The 21,307-nt window shown below is 40.6% G+C and overlaps 1 protein-coding gene across 1 annotated transcript in view; it reads left to right on the top strand.

Annotated features, from left to right (window-relative positions):
• Positions 1 to 17,585, top strand: part of LOC141055797 (uncharacterized) — a 63,759-nt gene extending 46,174 nt beyond the window's left edge. The window contains 2 exon segments of the mRNA XM_073552509.1: positions 15,685 to 17,167; positions 17,169 to 17,585. Coding sequence (XP_073408610.1) covers positions 15,685 to 17,167; positions 17,169 to 17,274 — 1,589 coding nt within the window. The 3' untranslated portion in view covers positions 17,275 to 17,585.
• Positions 17,586 to 21,307: the final 3,722 nt, after the last annotated feature.

The following is a 21,307-nucleotide window of genomic DNA, read 5'->3' on the forward strand; positions in this document are numbered from 1 at the left end:
TAATCTTTATTTATATAGCGCCAACATATTCCGCAGCTCTTTACAGTTTAACAGTTTCAAAACACAAGTCATAAGTAACATTAACAATACAATAATTAAAGCGAAATAAGACGACCCTGCTCGTGAGAGCTTACAATCTACAATGAGGTGAGTGAGATACAAAGTACAGGTGTGTATTTACAATTGTATATTTACAGTGAAGGTCCAGCCATCTTGAGGAAGTGAAGGATGGATGGAGATAGTGAATGGGCTACACACGCACACTTACACACAGAATGAATTTGATTAGTGAACGTGATAAGCTCTGAACAAATGTGTTTTGAGGGAGCGCCTAAAACTATGCAAATTGTGGTTAGTCCTAATTTCTTGGGGTAGAGCGTTCCAGAGGATAGGAGCAGCACGGGAGAAGTCTTGGAGTCGGGAGTGGGAGGTACGGATTAGTGCAGAGGTTAGTCTAAAGACGTTTGCAGAGCGCAGTGATCGGCTAGGCCGATAGACAGAAATGAGGGAGGAGATGTAAGGGGGTTCCGCACCATGGAGAGCTTTGTGGGTGAGAACAAGTACTTTGAATTGGATACTATAATGAATGGGCAGCCAGTGTAATGACTGACGAAGAGCGGACACGTCCGAGTACCGATTAGCCAGATGGAAATGTGGATGCCCTGTCACGGGCCCCCTGTATGGTGACAAATGTTCAACCCCACAAGTTTGAACAGGAGGTATGTAAGGCAGTGACCGGTGTCATATGCAAGGGTCGCTATGTATCCCGCAGGATGCGCTCAGAAGTGTATTAGATTCGCTGGAGTGCCTTGTCACAATAGGATGTCTGTGAGTCACAAGGCAGAATAAAAGTAAGCTTGAACCTAGTTAAGCACCGGGTCGCTCTACAGAAGCTCAGTCTGTGTTAGAGAACACAGAGCCCAGCAGAGCGAACTCCTGGCACCCCGCAGTATAATCCGCTGGTGCAGTTGTCTGCGGCAACAGGACGCATTTACAGACTGTCTTACTTCCCGGCTGCAAACTGTAGGATACAGTTTTATTTGTACGTTTGGACATTAAAACTACGTTTTACTTTGAACTTTATTGGGTCACTACCTCATCACATTGCATAGCGTGGACACCGCTGCACTACAAGTATAGTTTGTAAAATGGGATCTCTTATGGGGGGTTCTGCTGTTCTGTCACCTCAGGGGCTTTGCCAATGTGACATGGCACCCTTAAACCAGTCCAGAAAAATCTGAACTCCAGTACAGTTCTTCTGAGCTGTACAGTCATGGCCAAAAGTTTTGAGAATGACACAAATATTAATTTTTACAAAGTCTACTGCTTCATTTTTTCTAATGGCAATTTGTATATACTCCAGAATGTTATAAAGAGTGATCAGCTTAACAGCAATTATTGCAATGTCAATATTTGCCTAGAAAATTAACTCTATCCCCCAAAACACACTTCAACATCATTGCAGCCCTGCCTTAAAAGGACCAGCTAACATCATTTCAGTGATTGCTCCATTAACACAGGTGTGAGTGTTGATGAGGACGGGGCTGGAGATCAATCTGTCATGATTAAGTAAGAATGACACCACTGGACACTTTAAAAGGAGGCTGGTGCTTGGCATCATTGTTTCTCTTCTGTTAACCATGGTTATCTCTAAAGAAACACGTGCAGTCATCATTGCACTGCACAAAAATGGCCTAACAGGGAAGAGTATCGCAGCTAGAAAGATTGCACCTCAGTCAACAATCTATCGCATCATCAAGAACTTCAAGGAGAGAGGTTCCCTTGTTGCCAAAAAGAGGCTCCAGGGCGCCCAAGAAAGACCAGCAAGCGCCAGGACCGTCTCTTAAAAGTGTTTCAGCTGCGGGATCGGGCTGCCAGCAGTGCAGAGCTTGCTCAGGAATGGCAGCAGGCAGGTGTGAGTGCATCTGCACGCACTGTGAGGCGGAGACTCTTGGAGCAAGGCCTGGTCTCAAGGAGGGCAGCAAAGAAGCCACTTCTCTCCAGAAAAAACATCATGGACAGACTGATATTCTGCAAGAGGTACAGGGAGTGGACTGCTGAGGACTGGGGTAAAGTCATTTTCTCTGATGAATCCCCTTTTCGATTGTTTGGGACATCTGGAAAACGGCTTATTCGGAGAAGACCAGGTGAGCGCTACCACCAGTCTTGTCTCATGCCAACTGTCAAGCATCCTGAAACCATTCATGTGTGGGGTGGCTTCTCAGCCAAGGGAATGGGCTCTCTCTGTCTTGCCTAAAAACACAGCCATGAATAAAGAATGGTACCAGAATGTCCTCCAAGAGCAACTTCTCCCAACCGTCCAAGAGCAGTTTGGCGATCAACAATGCCTTTTTCAACATGATGGAGCACCTTGCCATAAAGCAAAGGTGATAACTAAATGGCTCAGGGAACAAAACATAGAGATTTTGGGACCATGGCCTGGAAACGCCCCAGATCTTAATCCCATTGAGAACTTGTGGTCAATCATCAAGAGACGGGTGGACAAACAAAAACCTTCAAATTCAGACAAAATAAAAGCATTGATTTTGCAAGAATGGACTGCTATCAGTCAGGATTTGATCCAGAAGTTGATTGAGAGCATGCCAGGGAGAATTGCTGAGGTCCTGAAGAAGAAGGGTCAACACTGCAAATATTGACTTGCTGCATTAACTCATTCTAACTGTCAATATAACCTTTTGTTACTCATAATATGATTGCAATTATATTTCTGTATGTGAGAAAAACATCTGACAAACACACATAAAAACCAGAGGGCAGCAGATCATGTGAAAATATAATATTTGTGTCATTCTCAAAACTTTTGGCCATGACTGTACTCTGTGCCTCAAAAGTGCTTTTCGACCACATATTGGGTATCGGCGTACTCAGGAGAAATTGCGTAACAAATTTTCTGGTCAAATTTTTCCTGCTATCCATGTGAAAATGAAAAAGATAGGCGCTGAAACAACATTTTTAGGTGAAAAATATTTTTTTTCATTTCCACAGATAAACATTTTAAAATTTTGTGAAGCACCTGTGCATTCAAGGTGCTCACCACATATGTAGATAAATTTTTTTGAAGGGTCTAGTGTCACTTGTGGGGATTTTACACTGTTTAGGCACATTAGGCGCTCTCTAAACTTGACATGACCACATAAGACCATTCCATCAAAGTTTGAATTAAAAAATGTCAATCCTTCTTTTCTGAGCCTGATCGTGCGCCAAAGAGTAGTTCATCCCCACATATGGGATAACTGCGTAATCAGGAGAAATTGTACAACAAATTTTAGGTTACTTTTGCCCCTGTTACCCTTGTGAAAATAAAATTTGGGGTTAAAATAAACTTTATGGGAAAAATTTGATTTTTTTTTAGATTATTTTCATGGCTCTATGTTATAAACGTCTGTGAAGTGAACTCCTGGGAGTTCAAGGTGCTCACCACACATCTAGTTCCCTGAGGGGTCTAGTATCTAAAATTATATCATTTGTGAGGTGTTTCGGCACATGAGGTGCACTCCAAACGCGACATAGCATTCACTAATCCAACAAATTTTTCATTCAAAAAGTTAAATGGCGCTCCTTCCCTTCCAAACTCTGCTGTGCGCCCAAATATTAGTTTTCCTACACATATAGGGCATCTGTATACTCAGGAGAAATTGAACTGCAAATTGTACCATGCAATTTCTACTGTTACCCTAGTGAAAATGCAAAATTTTGGACTAAAAAAAAATTTTTGTGGGAAAAATGTGATTATTTTTCGTGGCTTAATTTTATAAATTTCTGTGAGGCACCTGGGGGTTCAAGGTGCTTATCAAACATCTAGATAAGTTCACAGAGGGGCGCTAGTTTCCAAATGTCACTTGTGGAGGGTTTCCACTGTTTAGACACATTAGATGCTCTCCAAACGTGATACGCAACACAGCGTCCGCTAATTATTCCACCAAATTTTGCGTTTCTGTTACCCTTGTAAAAATCAAAAATGAAATTGCACAACAAATTTTGTTTCAAGAATTGTGCTGATGTAAAGTAGACATGTAGGAAATGTTGGTTATTTAGTTTAGTAGTTAGCTATTTTATGTGCCAGAACTCTGATTTAAGGGCATAAAAATTAAAAGTTTGAAAATTTAGAAATTGTAGAAATGTTCACAATTTCCATTTTTTAAACAAATAAACGCAAGTCATATTGAAACTTTTTTAACACTATTGTGAAGTACAATATGTCACAAAACAACATTCTCATAATCAGTGGGAAGCATTGAAGCTTTCCAGAGTTATTACCTCTTGAAGTGACACTGGTCAGAATTCTAACATTTGGCCTGTTCCTTTAGGTGCAAACAGGCTTGTGGGGTAAGGGGTTAATCTTTCCTGTCAAAAGTTAATGATCAGTTCCACATTCAGATCCCAACCTTGTTTTCTCTGTAATGATTGACGATTTCCATCTTTGGTGAACACATATTTAGTCAATCTAATTTTTAAGGCCCCATTCGGTTAGGTCCATGTGTAGATTCTCCGCTTGTGATTTTGGAAGAAGGTGTTGTTTTGGCGTCTTATCGATTTTTTTTCTTTTTGGCAAGATTATAGAATAAATCAACGTCCTCCTCCTCGGCATCTGTTGTTGACGAGTAGACTTGTATAACTGTGACATTGATTGGCGCTCTTTGTAGTTGTATCGAGATGACTATCACTGATTCTATTGTACTTCAGGACAGTGCTAGACAATCTTCGGTTGAGAATAAAAGTAACACTTCTTCTTTGGTTATCTTTGTCAGAATAGTAGACCCAATGTTTGTTTGACTAGAAATGTCCGAATTGAGTCCATCATAATTCTCATTTGGCTTTGACGATGCCAAGTTTGCATTGGTTCATGGTTAGTAGATTCCAAGTTCCGAACTTTATGATATGTCTGCAGCTTTTGATGTTCCCTTTCAACCAAGCAAACTCAGCGCCTAGACGTCCTTGTGGCTTTCATCCTGGTGTGTCATGAGCAGTGATCATATTCAGGTTGACTATCGACTCTTCCTCTGTAGCTTGCTCAGTGACTTCTGACCTAGGGGTGCATCTTCCAGCAGTATATCAAATTCCATTAGTTGTGCTCTCCATCAAGTTTTTTTGGCATAGTACAAATATTGTCTGGCCTTTTTTCAGCGCAGTAATGATGAAGTAGCCAGGCTGAATCAGTGTTGTATGTTGTCAATACAAACTGCCTCATCACTCAAAGTCCTGCTGCCAACCCTAGTTGAAACTTGTTCGTCTGGGGTGTCCCTGATGGCAAAATACACAATACAGACAACAAATGCACAGTACAGACAAAAAAAACACTATACAGGGCTAAAATAATTCCAATATATAGTGAAACAATTACCAACATACAGTACAGTGCCCACATGTATAAAAACAATCACATCAAGTTAAAACTAATATACTGTGTTTAAAAATACCAATATATAGTCCAATATGCAGTGTCCAAAAACTATAGAACAAAACTAGTGCACAAGACTAAAAAGGTATCAAAATACAGATCACAAATAATAGCAAAGTATAGTGGTCAAATATGTACAAAACAAAATCCCAGCCAATTAATGCAATGCCCAAATAATATACAGTTGTACTCAAAAGTTTACATACCCAGGCAGAATTTTTGCTTTTTTGGCCTTTTTTCAGAGAATATGAATGATGACACCAAAACTTTTTCTCCACTCATGGTTATTGGTTGGGTGAAGCCATTTATTGTCACCCATTTGTGTCAACATCTGTGCATGTTATCAGGCCAAAATCACCAGGTATATAAACTTTTTGATGAGGGTAATTTGGATGTTTTGGGTTGTCATTATGATTTAAAAAGAGAAAACACAGTAGATTGACAATAAATGGCTTCACTTAACCATGAGTGGAGAAAGTTTTGTTGTTATACATATTCTCTGAAAAAAGGCCAAAAAAGCAAAAATTATGCCGGGGTAAGTAAACTTTTGAGCACAACTGTAGATATTCAGTGCCCAAATATTACCAACCAAATAATACCAATATACAGTGGGAAATAATACCAACTACCAGCACACCGAGCCTAAATAATACCAAATTCCAAAATACAGTGCCCAAATATTGCCAACCAAATAAAACTGGCATACAGTTCCCATATAATACTAACCAAATACTGATCGACAGAGCTCAAATACCAACATACAGTGCCCAAATTATACTAAAATATATCAATATACAGTGCCTAATATCAACCAAATAATGCCAATGAACAGTGCCCAAATATTGCAAACCAAATAATACTGATGTGCTGTTCGTCCTTCTTAGTCAAAGATGACCATGACTTCAGGGTTCAGAGGAGGATCACTGGCTGTGGATCTGGAGGTGACTGAGTCCAATCCTGGCCCTAACTGCTCACCCACGTACATGACAGAAGTAACTAGATGTGGTCAGGACAGTAGATGCCACTTGTGTCTTACGCAAAGCTTACTTATTTTTGCCTCAAAGATTCGCTTCAGCTGTACGTGCTCCTGAGGTGATCCTGTCCCGTCAAGCTGGACAGTCCAGGGCAACCTTCTCCCATTCGTTTATTTTGACTCCCAGGTTTTTGAGAGACGCTATAAGGCAGTCCTTAGTGGAAACTGAAAGAAAAAGAGCGCAATAGGGTCTTACCCGAGAAAATAGAGATGTAAAATAATTAATTATACTCACCCTATGCAGGAGAGTAACAGACATAAAGGAACAAGGTCAGCCTGCTGCACATCCAAATGACCACGCCGTGGCCATAAAATCTTCAGATTCAAAGCTGGAATTTTTATGGATTAAGCGTGCGCTGCCAGACCATCACTCCTCACAAGTTGTGTGCTTAATACATTTATTACCCAACGCGTTTCGAAGTTAAAAACCTCTTCCTCAGGGGATAAGGCAGTCCTTGTAACTTTTCTTTTGCGTAACACAGTTCTCCATACAACAGTTGTTTAGGCAATTGGCTGTCTTGTATTCTGACCACATATACAGCCTACCTGACTTTGGCTTTCATCAAGAGAGTGTAAACACTGCAGAGGCCAGCTTGCTCTAGGATTTCAGTGTCGGGGACATTGTCTTGCTACCTGATATGGAGAAGTTTGCAGAGACAGCCCAGATGAAAGCGATTGATAGGCATGCTGGCTGTAGACAGTCCAGGTCTCGCTGACATGGAGAAGTACCACTGCGCAGTAAACTTTCAGCTTAATAATAATAATAATCTTTATTTTTATATAGCGCTAACATATTCCGCAGCGCTTTACAGTTTTGCACACATTTTCATCGCTGTCCCCAATGGGGCTCACAATCTAAATTCCCTATCGGTATGTCTTTGGAGTGTGGGAGGAAACCGGAGTACCCGGAGGAAACCCACGCAAACACGGGGAGAACATACAAACTCCTTGCAGATGTTGTCCTTGGTCGGATTCGAACCCACGACCCCAGCACTGCAAGGCTGCAGCTTAGTGTTAACTAAGTCCCCATTATTCCCAGATATGCTTACTCAGTCTCCCAAAGGCCATGTTGGCTTTGGCAAGTCTGTTGTTGACTGAGCATCAATGGTCCCTGTGCAGGAGAGTGTGCAGCACAGGTAGGTGAAGTTTTTAACTGCTTTGAGGTTGTGTTCCTTCACCGTAATGTGTGGCTGCTGGTATGGTTTTCATGGAGCAGGTTAGTATATAACGTCAGTCTTTCTAGTATTGATAATGAGACCGAAGTTGTCGCAACTTGTCAAAAACCATCCATTTCATACAACATCTGTTTCTCTGTGCTGGCGTTGAGTGCACAGTCATCAGCAAATAAGGAGTCACGGATAACCGCCTCACACACCTTTGTAACAGCCTCCAGGCATCTGGGGTTGAATAGCTTGCAGGCAGTCTTCCTGACATGGATTCTGACGTTGCAGTTGGTGAATTTATCTCTAGACATGGCAGAAAATAGCATAGTGAACAGGGTACACAAGCCCTTGTTTTGTGGCATTTGAAACTGGGAAGACCTCCAATTTGTCTCCATCATTCAGGAACTTCACCGTCATACCATCATGCTAGAAGATTCTGATTAACTTGATGGAGCAGCCAAACTTTGCTAGTGGTAACATCCATAGCCTCATACGGTAATTGTCTGCCAATCATGTAATTGTCCTGACGATAGGGGTCTCCAGACGCAGAGAATGCCTCCTTGTGACCGTCACCTTCCTTGGTATAAACAGATCCTCGGAGAGATATTTGTATTGTCCCCTTATATACTTAGTTATTAGTTCGCCCCTCAGTCGTCTTTTTTCTAGACTAAATAATCCTAATTTTGCTAATCTCTCTGGGTATTGTAGTTCCCCCATCCCCTTTAGTGATTTTGTTGCCCACCTTTGTACTCGCTCCAGTTCCATTATATCCTTCCTGAGTATTTCTTTAGAAGCGTTATAAAGAAATAATCAAAAATCAATATAGTATGAAATTTACTAAAAAAAAAATCACCTGAATACATTGTGTTGCAGTGGCAATCTATTATATAAAGCTCAAGTGCGTGTATGTCCGGGATTGGCATCCGCACCGTCACAGCTACAGCCACAAAATTTGGCACAGTCACACGTCTGGACCCCGAGAGTGTCCTAGGCTATGTTGTGAGGCGAAATTTTAACCCCGTGCATTCCAATTCACCAAACAATTTTGCCCCTATCTACAGTCATGGCCAAAAGTTTTGAGAATGACACAAATATTAATTTTTACAAAGTCTACTGCTTCATTTTTTCTAATGGCAATTTGCATATACTCCAGAATGTTATAAAGAGTGATCAGCTTAACAGCAATTACTTGCAAAGTCAATATTTGCCTAGAAACTGAACTTTATCCCCAAAACACATTTCAACATCATTGCAGCCCTGCCTTAAAAGGACCAGCTAACATCGTTTCAGTGATTGCTCCATTAACACAGGTGTGGGTGTTGATGAGGACAGGGGTGGAGATCAATCTGTCATGATTAAGTAAGAATGACACTACTGGACACTTTAAAAGGAGGCTGGTGCTTGGCATCATTGTTTCTCTTCTGTTAACCATGGTTATCTCTAAAGAAACACGTGCAGTCATCATTGCACTGCACAAAAATGGCCTAACAGGGAAGAGTATCGCAGCTAGAAAGACTGCACCTCAGTCAACAATCTATCGCATCATCAAGAACTTCAAGGAGAGAGGTTCCCTTGTTGCCAAAAAGGCTCCAGGGCGCCAAAGAAAGACCAGCAAGCGCCAGGACCATCTCTTAAAAGTGTTTCAGCTGCGGGATCGGGCTACCAGCAGTGCAGAGCTTGCTCAGGAATGGCAGCAGGCAGGTGTGAGTGCATCTGCACGCACTGTGAGGCGGAGACTCTTGGAGCAAGGCCTGGTCTCAAGAAGGGCAGCAAAGAAGCCACTTCTCTCCAGGAAAAACATCATGGACAGACTGATATTCTGCAAGAGGTACAGGGAGTGGACTGCTGAGGACTGGGGTAAAGTCATTTTCTCTGATGAATCCCCTTTTCGATTGTTTGGGACATCTGGAAAACGGCTTATTCGGAGAAGACCAGGTGAGCGCTACCACCAGTCTTGTCTCATGCTAGCTGTCAAGCATCCTGAAACCATTCATGTGTGGGGTTGCTTCTCAGCCAAGGGAATGGGCTCTCTCTCAGTCTTGCCTAAAAACACAGCCATGAATAAAGAATGGTACAAAAATGTCCTCCAAGAGCAACTTCTCCCAACCGTCCAAGAGCAGTTTGGCGATCAACAATGCCTTTTTCAACATGATGGAGCACCTTGCCATAAAGCAAAGGTGATAACTAAATCGCTCAGGGAACAAAACATAGAGATTTTGGGACCATGGCCTGGAAACTCCCCAAATCTTAATCCCATTGAGAACTTGTGGTCAATCATCAAGAGACGGGTGGACAAACAAAAACCTTCAAATTCAGACAAAATAAAAGCATTGATTTTGCAAGAATGGACTGCTATCAGTCAGGATTTGATTCAGAAGTTGATTGAGAGCATGCCAGGGAGAATTGCTGAGGTCCTGAAGAAGAAGGGTCAACACTGCAAATATTGACTTGCTGCATTAACTCATTCTAACTGTCAATATAACCTTTTGCTACTCATAATATGATTGCAATTATATTTCTGTATGTGATAAAAACATCTGACAAACACACATAAAAACCAGAGGCCAGCAGATCATGTGAAAATATAATATTTGTGTCATTCTCAAAACTTTTGGCCATGACTGTACATACTGGGGAAAAAGTGTGCGCGTGTCAAGCCCCGCCCCTCATTATGATGTCATAATGGTTGCCATGGTGACGCTGATGTCATCATAGGTTGCAAGCCCCGCCGCTCATTATGATGTCATAATGATTGACTATGGGATGGAGGATGTGTGATGGGTATATGGGCACTGGACTATGGGATGGAGGATATGTATGATGGGTATATGGGCACGGGACTATGGGATGGAGGATGTGTGATGGGTATATGTGCACTGGACTATGGGATGGAGGATATGTATGATGGGTATATGGGCACGGGACTATGGGATGGCGGATATGTATGATGGGTATATGGGCACTCGACTATGGGATGGAGGATATGTATGATGGGTATATGGGCATGGGTCTATGGGATGGAGAATATGTATGATGGGTATATGGGCATGGGACTATGGGATGGAGGATGTGTGATGGGTATATGGGCACTCGACTATGGGATGGAGGATATGTATGATTGGTATATGGGCATGGGACTATGGGATGGAGGATATGTATGATTGGTATATGGGCACGGCCTATGGGATGGAGGATATGCATGATGGGTATATGGGCATGGGCCTATGGGATCGTGGATATGTATGATGGGTATATGGGCACGGGACTATGGGATGGAGGATGTGTGATGGGTATATGGGCACGGGCCTATGGGATCGTGGATATGTATGATGGGTATATGGGCACGGGACTATGGGATGGAGGATAATTATAATTTGCTATAACTAACCACAGTTAGTTACTATGCCCGGGCAGCGCCGGGCTCTTCAGCTAGTACACAATGAAACAATGAATAAACATAATCAATCGGATGCATGAAATCAAACCTAGTTTTGCATGTTCTTTACTAGTAAGAGTGTGCTTGTCCATGTAAGTCACACTTTTAACCAGGATTTTGGTTTTCTCAAAACTCTGCTAGGGCTGGTGCTGAAATAAGTGCTAATGTAAAATAAATTGCGTTATTTAAATAGGATTGAATGAATGTCTGTTCTTATCACTAAATTGATGAATTATCTCACAAATTGCAGCAAAATTACAAGGTGCAGCGAAAACCTAAAGAAAGAAAATGTCAGTATACTGGTATGCTCGCCCTCTCGACGGACACTGCAAGAGCATATATTTAAAAGACATGTAATCTAATATAATCTAATAAAAATATAGCATAGTTTAATTTAATGCAATTTGCCTATCAAAATAGAAAGATATGTTGATAAACAGTTGATGCAAACTCGGGTTCAATTTCGTGCATCCGATTTATGTTTATTATTTTTTTTTATTGTTTATTTCCACCTCAACACAATCTGTTCAGACAATAATTTTTATAGTACATTTCATACTATATTGATTTTTGATGATTTCTTTATAATGCTTACCTTGTAATATGTGATTTCTAACTGTTGACCTCAGGTGAAATGTCATTCTGCGGTCATATGATCCTCCGGACTCCATTTTTTCTTTCTTTCACGCGCCTTTTTGCAAAGGTCTTTTCTATTTATATCTGCTCTTGCTGTTTGTGTGCTCAATCGTGAATGTCCTGATGAAGAAACTGTATACTTTACGTTGACCAATAAACCACTTACAATTGGATTGACATCCTCCATTCTTTCACGGCAGTGCAGAACAACCCATGAGCTTTTTCCTTTTATGCTTTTATAATCCAAAAAGTAAGCAGTGTTTATGAAAAAAAAAAAATACACAAAAGATATTACAAAAAGAGCGACAAAACAATACAGTATACACAATTACATTAAAAAAAGGCATAACAAAGGAAAAGATCTTCACTTTTGTCATGGAATTGATGCAGATCTTAGCAGAGGAAAGCTTTCTTTTTTTGGAAAATGGTGCAGAACTACAGCAAACTGTGTCTTTCAGGACTGACTGACAATTCAAAATCTGCTTTTATTAGATAAAAGTCATACCTCCCCTGGGTGACCTCAGATTAGGGTTGATCAATGGGATGTATCTTGGTCCTAAAAAATGAGATCCCCAATTTTCAGGATATCTGACCACCTGGATGTCCCAGGAAGAAGATATTAATGCTATTTTTGCCATCATAATTTTTCCTTTTCATAGATAGTAAACATGGCCTATATGCCCTTATCCATTTGTCCAATATTAATCTAGCTCCCCCTTCTCCATGCGAGTGGCGGTGGTATATCATCCTCCCAGCCCCTCACATCAGTTCCTGGATCATTTTGCCACTTGGCTTCCCCTTTTTCTCTCCTGTGACATCCCTACCCTCATCATGGGTGACTTCAACATCCCCATTGCTCTTTCCCTCTCCCCATCTGCTACTCACCTTTTATCTCTAACCTCCTCATTTGGCCTTTCGCAGCTTACTAATTCTCCAACGCATGAAGACGGAAACTCCCTCGACTTGGTCTTCTCTCGGCTTTGTGCAGTGGATGATTTTGCAAACTCCCCTCTCCCGCTCTCTGACCACAGTCTTCTTTCATTCTCTATCAAGAACTGCCAGGCCGCTCATGTCACCCCCACTGTCCATACTTATAGAAACATACAGGCCATTAACAACCAGAAATTTATGAAGAACTTGCAATCTTCATTGGCCCCTATCTCCTCCCTCTCATGTCCTGATTCTGCATTGAAGCATTACAATGAAACACTTCAAAGTGCCCTGGATGAATTTGCACCTCCTATACATAGAACACCACAACACAGACGGCGACAACCCTGGCACACCCTGCAAACACGTTTCCTGCAGCGGTGCTCCAGGTGCGCCGAACGTCTGTGGAGAAAATCTAATCTACACAAAGATTTCATCCATTATAAGTTTATGCTTCGAACATACAACACTGCCCTTCACCTCTCAAAGTCAACCTATTTCTACACCCTCACTGTCCAATAACCCTAAACGTCTCTTTGACACTTTTCATTCTCTACTCAACCCAAGAGTACAGGCCCCAACCACGGAGCTTTGAGCTGACGATCTGGCGAATTACTTCAAAGAAAAAATTGACCAGATCTGACAGGAAATTATCTCCCAATCACCTCATACCATGCACTGTCCTCCCTCTCCCACTGTATCTAGCTAACTCTCTGATTTTGAACCAGTCACAGATGAAGAAGTAAGCAGGCTCTTTGCATTTTCTCGCCCAACCACTTGCACCAGTGACCCATTTCCGTCACCTCTACTCCAGTCCCTTTCCCCTGCTGTCACCCCTCACCTAACTAAAATATTTAACCTCTTCTGGTATCTTTCCCTCATTTAAGCATGCCATCATACAGCCATTACTTAAAAAAGCATCCCTCGACCAAAACTGTGCCGCTAACTATAGACCTGTCTCTAATCTTCCCTTCATCTCTAAACTCCTGGAACGCATGGTCCACTCCCGTCTTATCTGCTATCTCTTTGATAACTCTCTTCTCGACCCTCTCCAATCCGGTTTCCGCTCTTTACACTCTACTGAAACTGCCCTCACTAAAGTCTCTAATGATCTACTAACAGCTAAATCAAATGGTCATTACTCCATGCTAATTCTCTTGGATCTCTCTGCAGCATTCGACACTGTGGATCATCAGCTCCTCCTCACTTTGCTCCGTTCCATTGGCCTCAAGGACACCGTTCTCTCCTGGTTCTCCTCCTATCTCTTTGACCGCTCCTTTACTATATATTTTGCTGGTTCCTCCTCCTCTCATCTTCCCCTTACTGTTGGGGGTTCCCCAAGGATCAGTCCTAGGCCCCCTCCTCTTCTCTTTGTACACTGCCCCTATTGATCAAACAATCAGTAGATTTGGTTTCCAGTACCATCTCTATGCTGATGACACCCAATTATACACTTCTCCTGATATCATGCCTGCCTTTCTAGAAAACGCCAGCGATTGTCTAAACGCTGTGTCTAACATCATGTCCTCACTATATCTGAAACTGAACCTGTCAAAGACTGAACTCCTTGTGTTTCCTCCCGCTACTAATGTACCTATACCCGACATTGCCAATTCCGTGTGTGGTTCCACTATTACTCCTCAGCAACATGCCCGCTATCTTGGGGTCATACTTGACTTCGAGCTTTCCTTTGCCCCCCACATACGATCAATGGCTCGCTCTTGTTATCTGCACCTCAAAAACATTTCTAGAATTCGACCTTTTCTTACTTTTGACTCTGCAAAAACTGTTACTGTTTCTCTTATTCATTCTCGTCTTGACTATTGTAACTCTCTTCTAATCGGTCTCCCTCTTACCAAACTCTCCCCCCTCCAATCTGTCTTGAATGCTGCTGCCAGGATCATATTCCTCGCCAATCCTTACACCGATGCCTCTACCTTGTGCCAGTCATTACACTGGCTACCCATCCACTCCAGAATCCAGTACAAACTTATTACCCTCGCCCACAAAGCTCTTCATGGCTCAGCACCACCCTACATCTCCTCCCTCGTTTCAGTCTACCACCCTACCCGTGCCCTCCGTTCTGCTGATGACCTGAGGTTAGCATCCTCAATAATCAGAACCTCCCATCCCGTCTCCAAGACTATACACGTGCTGCGCCAATTCTTTGGAATGCACTTCCCCACAATTTTAAGCGTGCCCTGAAAACGCATTTATTCAGACTGGCCTACCGCCTCAACACATTAACCTAATCTATCCCTGTGTGACACAGCCAAAAGTTTTTACCATAACCAGGTTCCCTGCATCATGTTCCCACATGCTTTATGCATCCATTAGCCCTCTGTGTCTGTACTGTTACACACTTAACATTATGGCTGGTCCATACAATCAGGGCAACTGTTACCACCCACCTTTCGTGTCTACCTTTTTTTTTTCCTCCTAGATTGTAAACATGCGAGCAGGGCCCTCATTCCTCTTGGTATCTGTTATGATCTATGTGATTATTGTTATGCTGTAATGTCTATTGTCTGTACAAGTTTCCTCTGAAATGTAAGGTGCTGCGGAATATGTCGGTGCTATAGAAATAAAATGTATTATTATTATATTATTATTAGCTCCACAAAGTCAGCTGTAATTCCTTTGAAGACCAGAACAGTTACCTCTGGATGTGAAAGATTTGTCGACTGCCAGCCTTTGTTAACGACTTCTTGTCTTCTCTGCATCAGATAACCCACTTCAATTTCTGTTTACATCATGGGGTCATAGTTGAATAGGGATTGGAATGAAGTGAAAGTTCTTTTTCCATTTCCAAGTTATAATTAAAACATGCTTCAATACTCAATATGAAGGTGACATGTCTCCTCTAACCAGATGATTTTATGGATTTTTATCCCATTTCATCTATGACAGCTAGCTTTAGAATAGAAATTGAAAAAGCAAAACATTTTGGCTTAAAATCATAATCTATTAGTCCTTGCATCGACGTCAGCTAGTAATTGAGTTTTCATATGATTTGTTTCAAAAGGCAGCATTTATGAAAAAATACTGTATTTTTTTCCCTTGGCAGATGACTGTGCATCAGAGGGATTTACTGATTTTGAAGCAGCTGATGATGGTATCCCACCATATGTGTATGAAGAGCATCACATTATTCCAGATAAATCGCCAGCCCTTCACAGCAAAAATCTATCATCTATTCCTTATCAACAGGACCAATCTTCTAAGTTATTACAGACTGATAAGCAAAATAAAAATAAGAAAAGGGATGCTGAACATCAAAAAGCTCATACAGGGAAGAAGTCACTTTCATGTTCAGAATGTGGGAAATGTTTTACCAACAAAGGAAATCTTACTGCACATCAGAGATTTCACAAAGGTGAGAATCCATTTTCATGTTCAGAGTGTGGGATATGTGTTACCAAGAGAAATCATCTTACTGCACACCAAAGAATTCACACAGGGGAGAAGCCATTTTCATGCCCACAATGTGGGAAATGTTTTACATCTAAAACAAATCTTATTGTACATGAGAAAATTCACACTGGGGAGAAGCCATTTTCATGTTCAGAATGCGAGAAAAGTTTTAGCAAGAAATCACATTTTTCTGTACATCAGAGACGTCACACAGGGGAGAAGCCATTTTTATGTCAAGAATGTGGGAAATGTTTTACTTGCAAAGTAGATCTTGTTAAACATATAAGAACTCACACAGGGGAGAAGCCATTTTCATGTTCAAAATGTGGGAAATGCTTTGCCCACAAAACAAGTTTTACTGCACATCTGAGAAGTCACAGCGGGGAGAAGCCATTTTCATGTCCAGAATGTGGGAAATATTTTACCCATAAAACAAGTCTTGATGTACATAAAAAAATTCACACAGGGGAGAAGCCATTTTCTTGTTACAAATGTGGGAAATGTTTTACTCGAAAAGGAGATCTTGTTAGACATAATACAACTCACACTGGGGAGAAGCCGTTTTCATGTTCAGAATGTGGGAAATGTTTTACATCGAAAACAAACCTTATTGTACATGAAAAAATTCACACTGGGGAGAAGCCATTTTCATGTTCAGAATGCGAGAAAAGTTTTAGCAAGAAAGCACATTTTTCTGTACATCAGAGACGTCACACAGGGGAGAAGCCATTTTTATGTCAAGAATGTGGGAAATGTTTTACTTGCAAAGTAGATCTTGTTAAACATATAAGAACTCACACAGGGGAGAAGCCATTTTCATGTTCAAAATGTGGGAAATGCTTTGCCTACAAAACAAGTTTTACTGCACATCTAAGAAGTCACAGTGGGAAGAAGCCATTTTCATGTCCAGAATGTGGGAAATATTTTACCCATAAAACAAGTCTTGATGTACATAAAAAAATTCACACAGGGGAGAAGCCGTTTTCTTGTTACGAATGTGGGAAATGTTTTACTCGAAAAGGAGATCTTGTTAGACATAATACAACTCACACTGGGGAGAAGCCGTTTTCATGTTCAGAATGTGGGAAATGTTTTACCCAGAAAAAAAATCTTGCTGCACATCTGAGAATTCACACAGTATAATCTATTTTCATGTTCAGAATGTGGGAATTGTTGTTCCTTTAAATCCGCTCTTGTTATGAATCAAAGAATACACACACAGGAGAAGCCATTTTCATATTGAGTATAGGAAAATGTTTAACGAAGAAATTACATTTCCTTAAAGCGACAGTTACAGGAATCGTTTGATTGCAGGGATTGCCTCAAAAGGTTGTGCAACAAAATATTAAGCTAAGGGTACCAACATTTCTGTCCAGGTCTATTTCAGAGGTTTTATTTAAACAAAAAAATCTGTGGAAGCATGGTTGAAAAGCAATGTCTGACTTTCATTTGTTCATTTTCATAGATTTTAGATTTATTATTACTTTTGTCAGATTCAAGTTATTTCTGTGACCATTGTGGGTTTTTCTGTCATTAAACGAGAGGTACCAACAATTTTGACCACGTGTGTATATAGAATACTTTACCATCATTTGAATACTATAACTGCATCCTAAAGGGGTTGTCCAGCACTTCTCTTGTATACATGATCGGGACAGTTGCTGAGCCAAACGTCAGACAAGCACCTAACAATTAAGATGCCTTACTAATCAGATAAGACCAACTGGATGGTTCCCTCTTCAACTGTCCTAATTAAGTACAACAGCATCTACCCGCACCTGATACCAGACCACACAGAAGAAAGTGGTGTCAGACCACCCCTTTAGAACTTGTATTCTAAGATTAATAAACATCTACCTTTAATCCCTTAGTAGGGGTTAAAAGTTGACCAGCGATTTCTCATTTTTCCAACAAAATTTACAGAACCATTTTTTCTAGAGACCATCTCACATTTGAAGTGAGTTTGGGGGTCAATATTACAGAAAATACCCAAAAGTGACACCATTCTAAAAACTGCACCCCTCAAGGTGTGTAAAACCACATTCAAGAAGTTTATTAAACCTTCAGGTACTTCATGAGAAGTAAAGCAACGTGGAAGGGAAAAAATGAACATTTTACTTTTTTCACAAAAAATTGACTTTGGAACCAAATTTTTTTATTTTCACAAGGGTATCAGGAGAAAATGGACTACAAAATTTGTTGTGCAATTTCTCCTGAATACGCCTATACCCCATATGTGGGGGAAAGCCACTGTTTGTTTGCATGGCAGGGCTCAGAAGGGAGGGAGCACCATTCGACTTTTTGAACGCAAAATTGACTGGTGGCGCCATGTCGTGTTCGGAGACCCCCTGATGTACCTAAACAGTGGAATCCCACAATTCTTACTTCAACCCTAACCCCAACACACCCCTAACTCTAATCCCTTCCATAACCCTAAACCAACACACCCCTAGCCCTAATCCCAACCCTAACCACAAACCTAATCCTAACACATCCCTAATCCTAACCCTAACATCAACCATAACCACAACCCTTACTTTACCCCATCCCTAACTTTAGCCTAACCCTAACTTTATCCCAACGCTAACCCTAACTTTAACCCAAACCTAACCCTAACTTTAGCTCAACCCTAACTTTAGCCCAAACCTAACCCTAACTTTAGCTCAACTCTAACCATAAGGGAAAAATGTAAATAAATACATTTTTTTAATTACCATTATTTTTACCTAAGGGGGTGATAAAGTTGGATTTGATTTAGGATTTTTTTATTTTGATCACTGTGATAGGGTCTATCACCGTTATCAAAATGAACCAATAGGAAAAATTTCCTATTGTTGGCGGGTGCACTGCGCATGCGCCCGCCATTTTCTTCCCGGTTAAAGATGCCGGCGGCCCTGGAGATTTCACTGGGGGTTTTAGGGACTCTGGAGGTACCTGGGGGGTATTGGGGACCCCATTTCTCTCTCTCTCCTCTGATGTGCAATCACATCAGCGGAGAGAGCAATTAAATGGGAAATCTGTAATTTTTTTTTTTTGGCGGTCGCTGTTATTCCGTTAATAACGGCGACCGCAAAACTGGGATGGGTAAAAACCGGCCCGAATCATGTTCTCTGGGGTCTCAGCTACCCCCAGTAGCTGAGACCACTGAGAAATTCTGACTCTGGGGGGCGCTATGCGCTTATTTCTCAGTGCAGCGCCGTTAAATCTGCCACCGTTAATAGGCATATTGGTGGTCGATAAGGGGTTAATATATTTGTATAGTTTTTCCTCCCCTATTCTGCAAGTCAACAAACTTGCTGGCCTGGACAATGTGCAAAAAACATATTGGAAAACATCATTGTTCAATGACCCTGTATTACTAGTCATCCAGGATAACAGCACAATGTGTTGCAACAAATTGTTAACTTCCAAGTCAACATTACAGGCTTATACGAACAGAAACCAAAAGCAGGCTAATATCAAAGCTCATCCATCACAACAAGATATAATACCCAAAGAAAAAAATGGATTAAGGAGCAATAAAGTAAAAAATGTATATTTTTATTATTATTTTCTTCCAAAAAAGGAATAATAGAATACAAGTAATGAGTCAATCAAGAATCACAATATATAAAGGAATCAGCGACACAGTATCCACATATAGATTAGAAAGGGTATCTAAATAGGCAAGTAAAAATAGATTGCACAAAAATTGGTTTCATATAGTAGATATATATATATATATACATACATATGTGGCAAAATATATAGTATATTATGCATAGTTGCAAGTTTTTTCAAATATGTATATATGAAAAACAAGGCAGTTTATGTCACTAATTAGATATTAACGTGCACAGGTGCGTATGTCAAAATATATCCATAGGTCTATAATAAATAATGTTAAAGCATTCCTAAAAACGGATCTGCCATATATACATAAGGAGATAGAGGGTTTAATCATATGTCAATGGTGATAGATAACACTGCCAGATATAATGAAGTCAAAAAGAACCAGTGCAAAAAATTGTTATACAAAAATTACAATAAGCCAAGACCCAGACTTACTATTAGTGGAAAACGGGACCCCAACGCACGTTTTGCTATTTAGCTTCCTCGGGGGGCATGTTGTCTGTACTAAACAACCAGTCTTTTATACCCTAAAGGGGGCAGGGATCTCTCTGAGCGGTGAAATCAGTGGAGATAGACATTTCTGGTCATGTGTGCCATGTGGCAGGCAGTGGAGCCGGCGTCTGACGTCACAAACACACCTCCCCCAACAGGACATCACTGAGGGGCGGAGGTAGAGTCCATAGCGATAGAACGCGTCGTCACAGCAACCAGCCAGGAAGTGCTCACGAGAGGAATGTAAATCCTGAGTGCAAGATCAGAAGCTGCGGGCAGCGTCCCATATCCCAAACATGCCTCCCCCAGCTGGACGGAGACATGAGCTGCGACGCGGGGGGGGGGGGCATAACCACGGCAACCAGTCTGCATCTATCAGGAAGCGCTGCCATATTAGATGAAAACTACCATAATTATTCAAATAAAAGGGCAGAAGCTAAAATCTATATAGTAATCTCATAATGAGCACTTCAATAATCACAATGACCAACAAGGATATTTTCAAATTTACTCCACAATAATACTGATCATAAATCCATCCTCATTCATGATAAGAAAAGAGGACTTTAATCATACAGAGAGAATAAAAAATTACAAGAATAATTTTATATGGAAATTAAAAGGAAGAAAAATTATCTCTCAACAAAATCTCATACCATGATAAAATTTACTCCATAGAAAAACCTTTAAAAATTGTAAAAATATATATATATGTGAAATGGTGTATAATTAGTGTATAATTAAATATGCAAAAAGTCACAAAAATACACACACGAAAAATGAGTCTGCGTGTGAACACATGCATACCGTGTGAAAACATACACAAGTGAAATATACAGTAAATAATAAAAGTGTGCACATAGAATCGCATATATACAAAACCATATGCACACATAAAACACATAAGTGTACGCATGCGTGTTTAGGAATAACATACCAAAACACACAATAGCATGCACATGTGAAAATTATCATTAATGTATACAATAATAAATATGCAGTGTATAGAAAAATATTATGTATGAAGAAAATTGTGCATTTACATAAGGTGAATCAAAATATATACATAAAAAAATGTGTGTTTGTGTCGAAATAGACAATGACGTAAGTCATATGCAATACACATAATCATATAATAGACAGTATATTAATAATAACAACAACTATCATCA

This window comes from Dendrobates tinctorius, unplaced genomic scaffold (genome assembly GCF_039654945.1).
Source record: "Dendrobates tinctorius isolate UK_male_01 unplaced genomic scaffold, ASM3965494v1 ptg000192l, whole genome shotgun sequence".
NCBI lineage: Eukaryota > Metazoa > Chordata > Amphibia > Anura > Dendrobatidae > Dendrobates > Dendrobates tinctorius.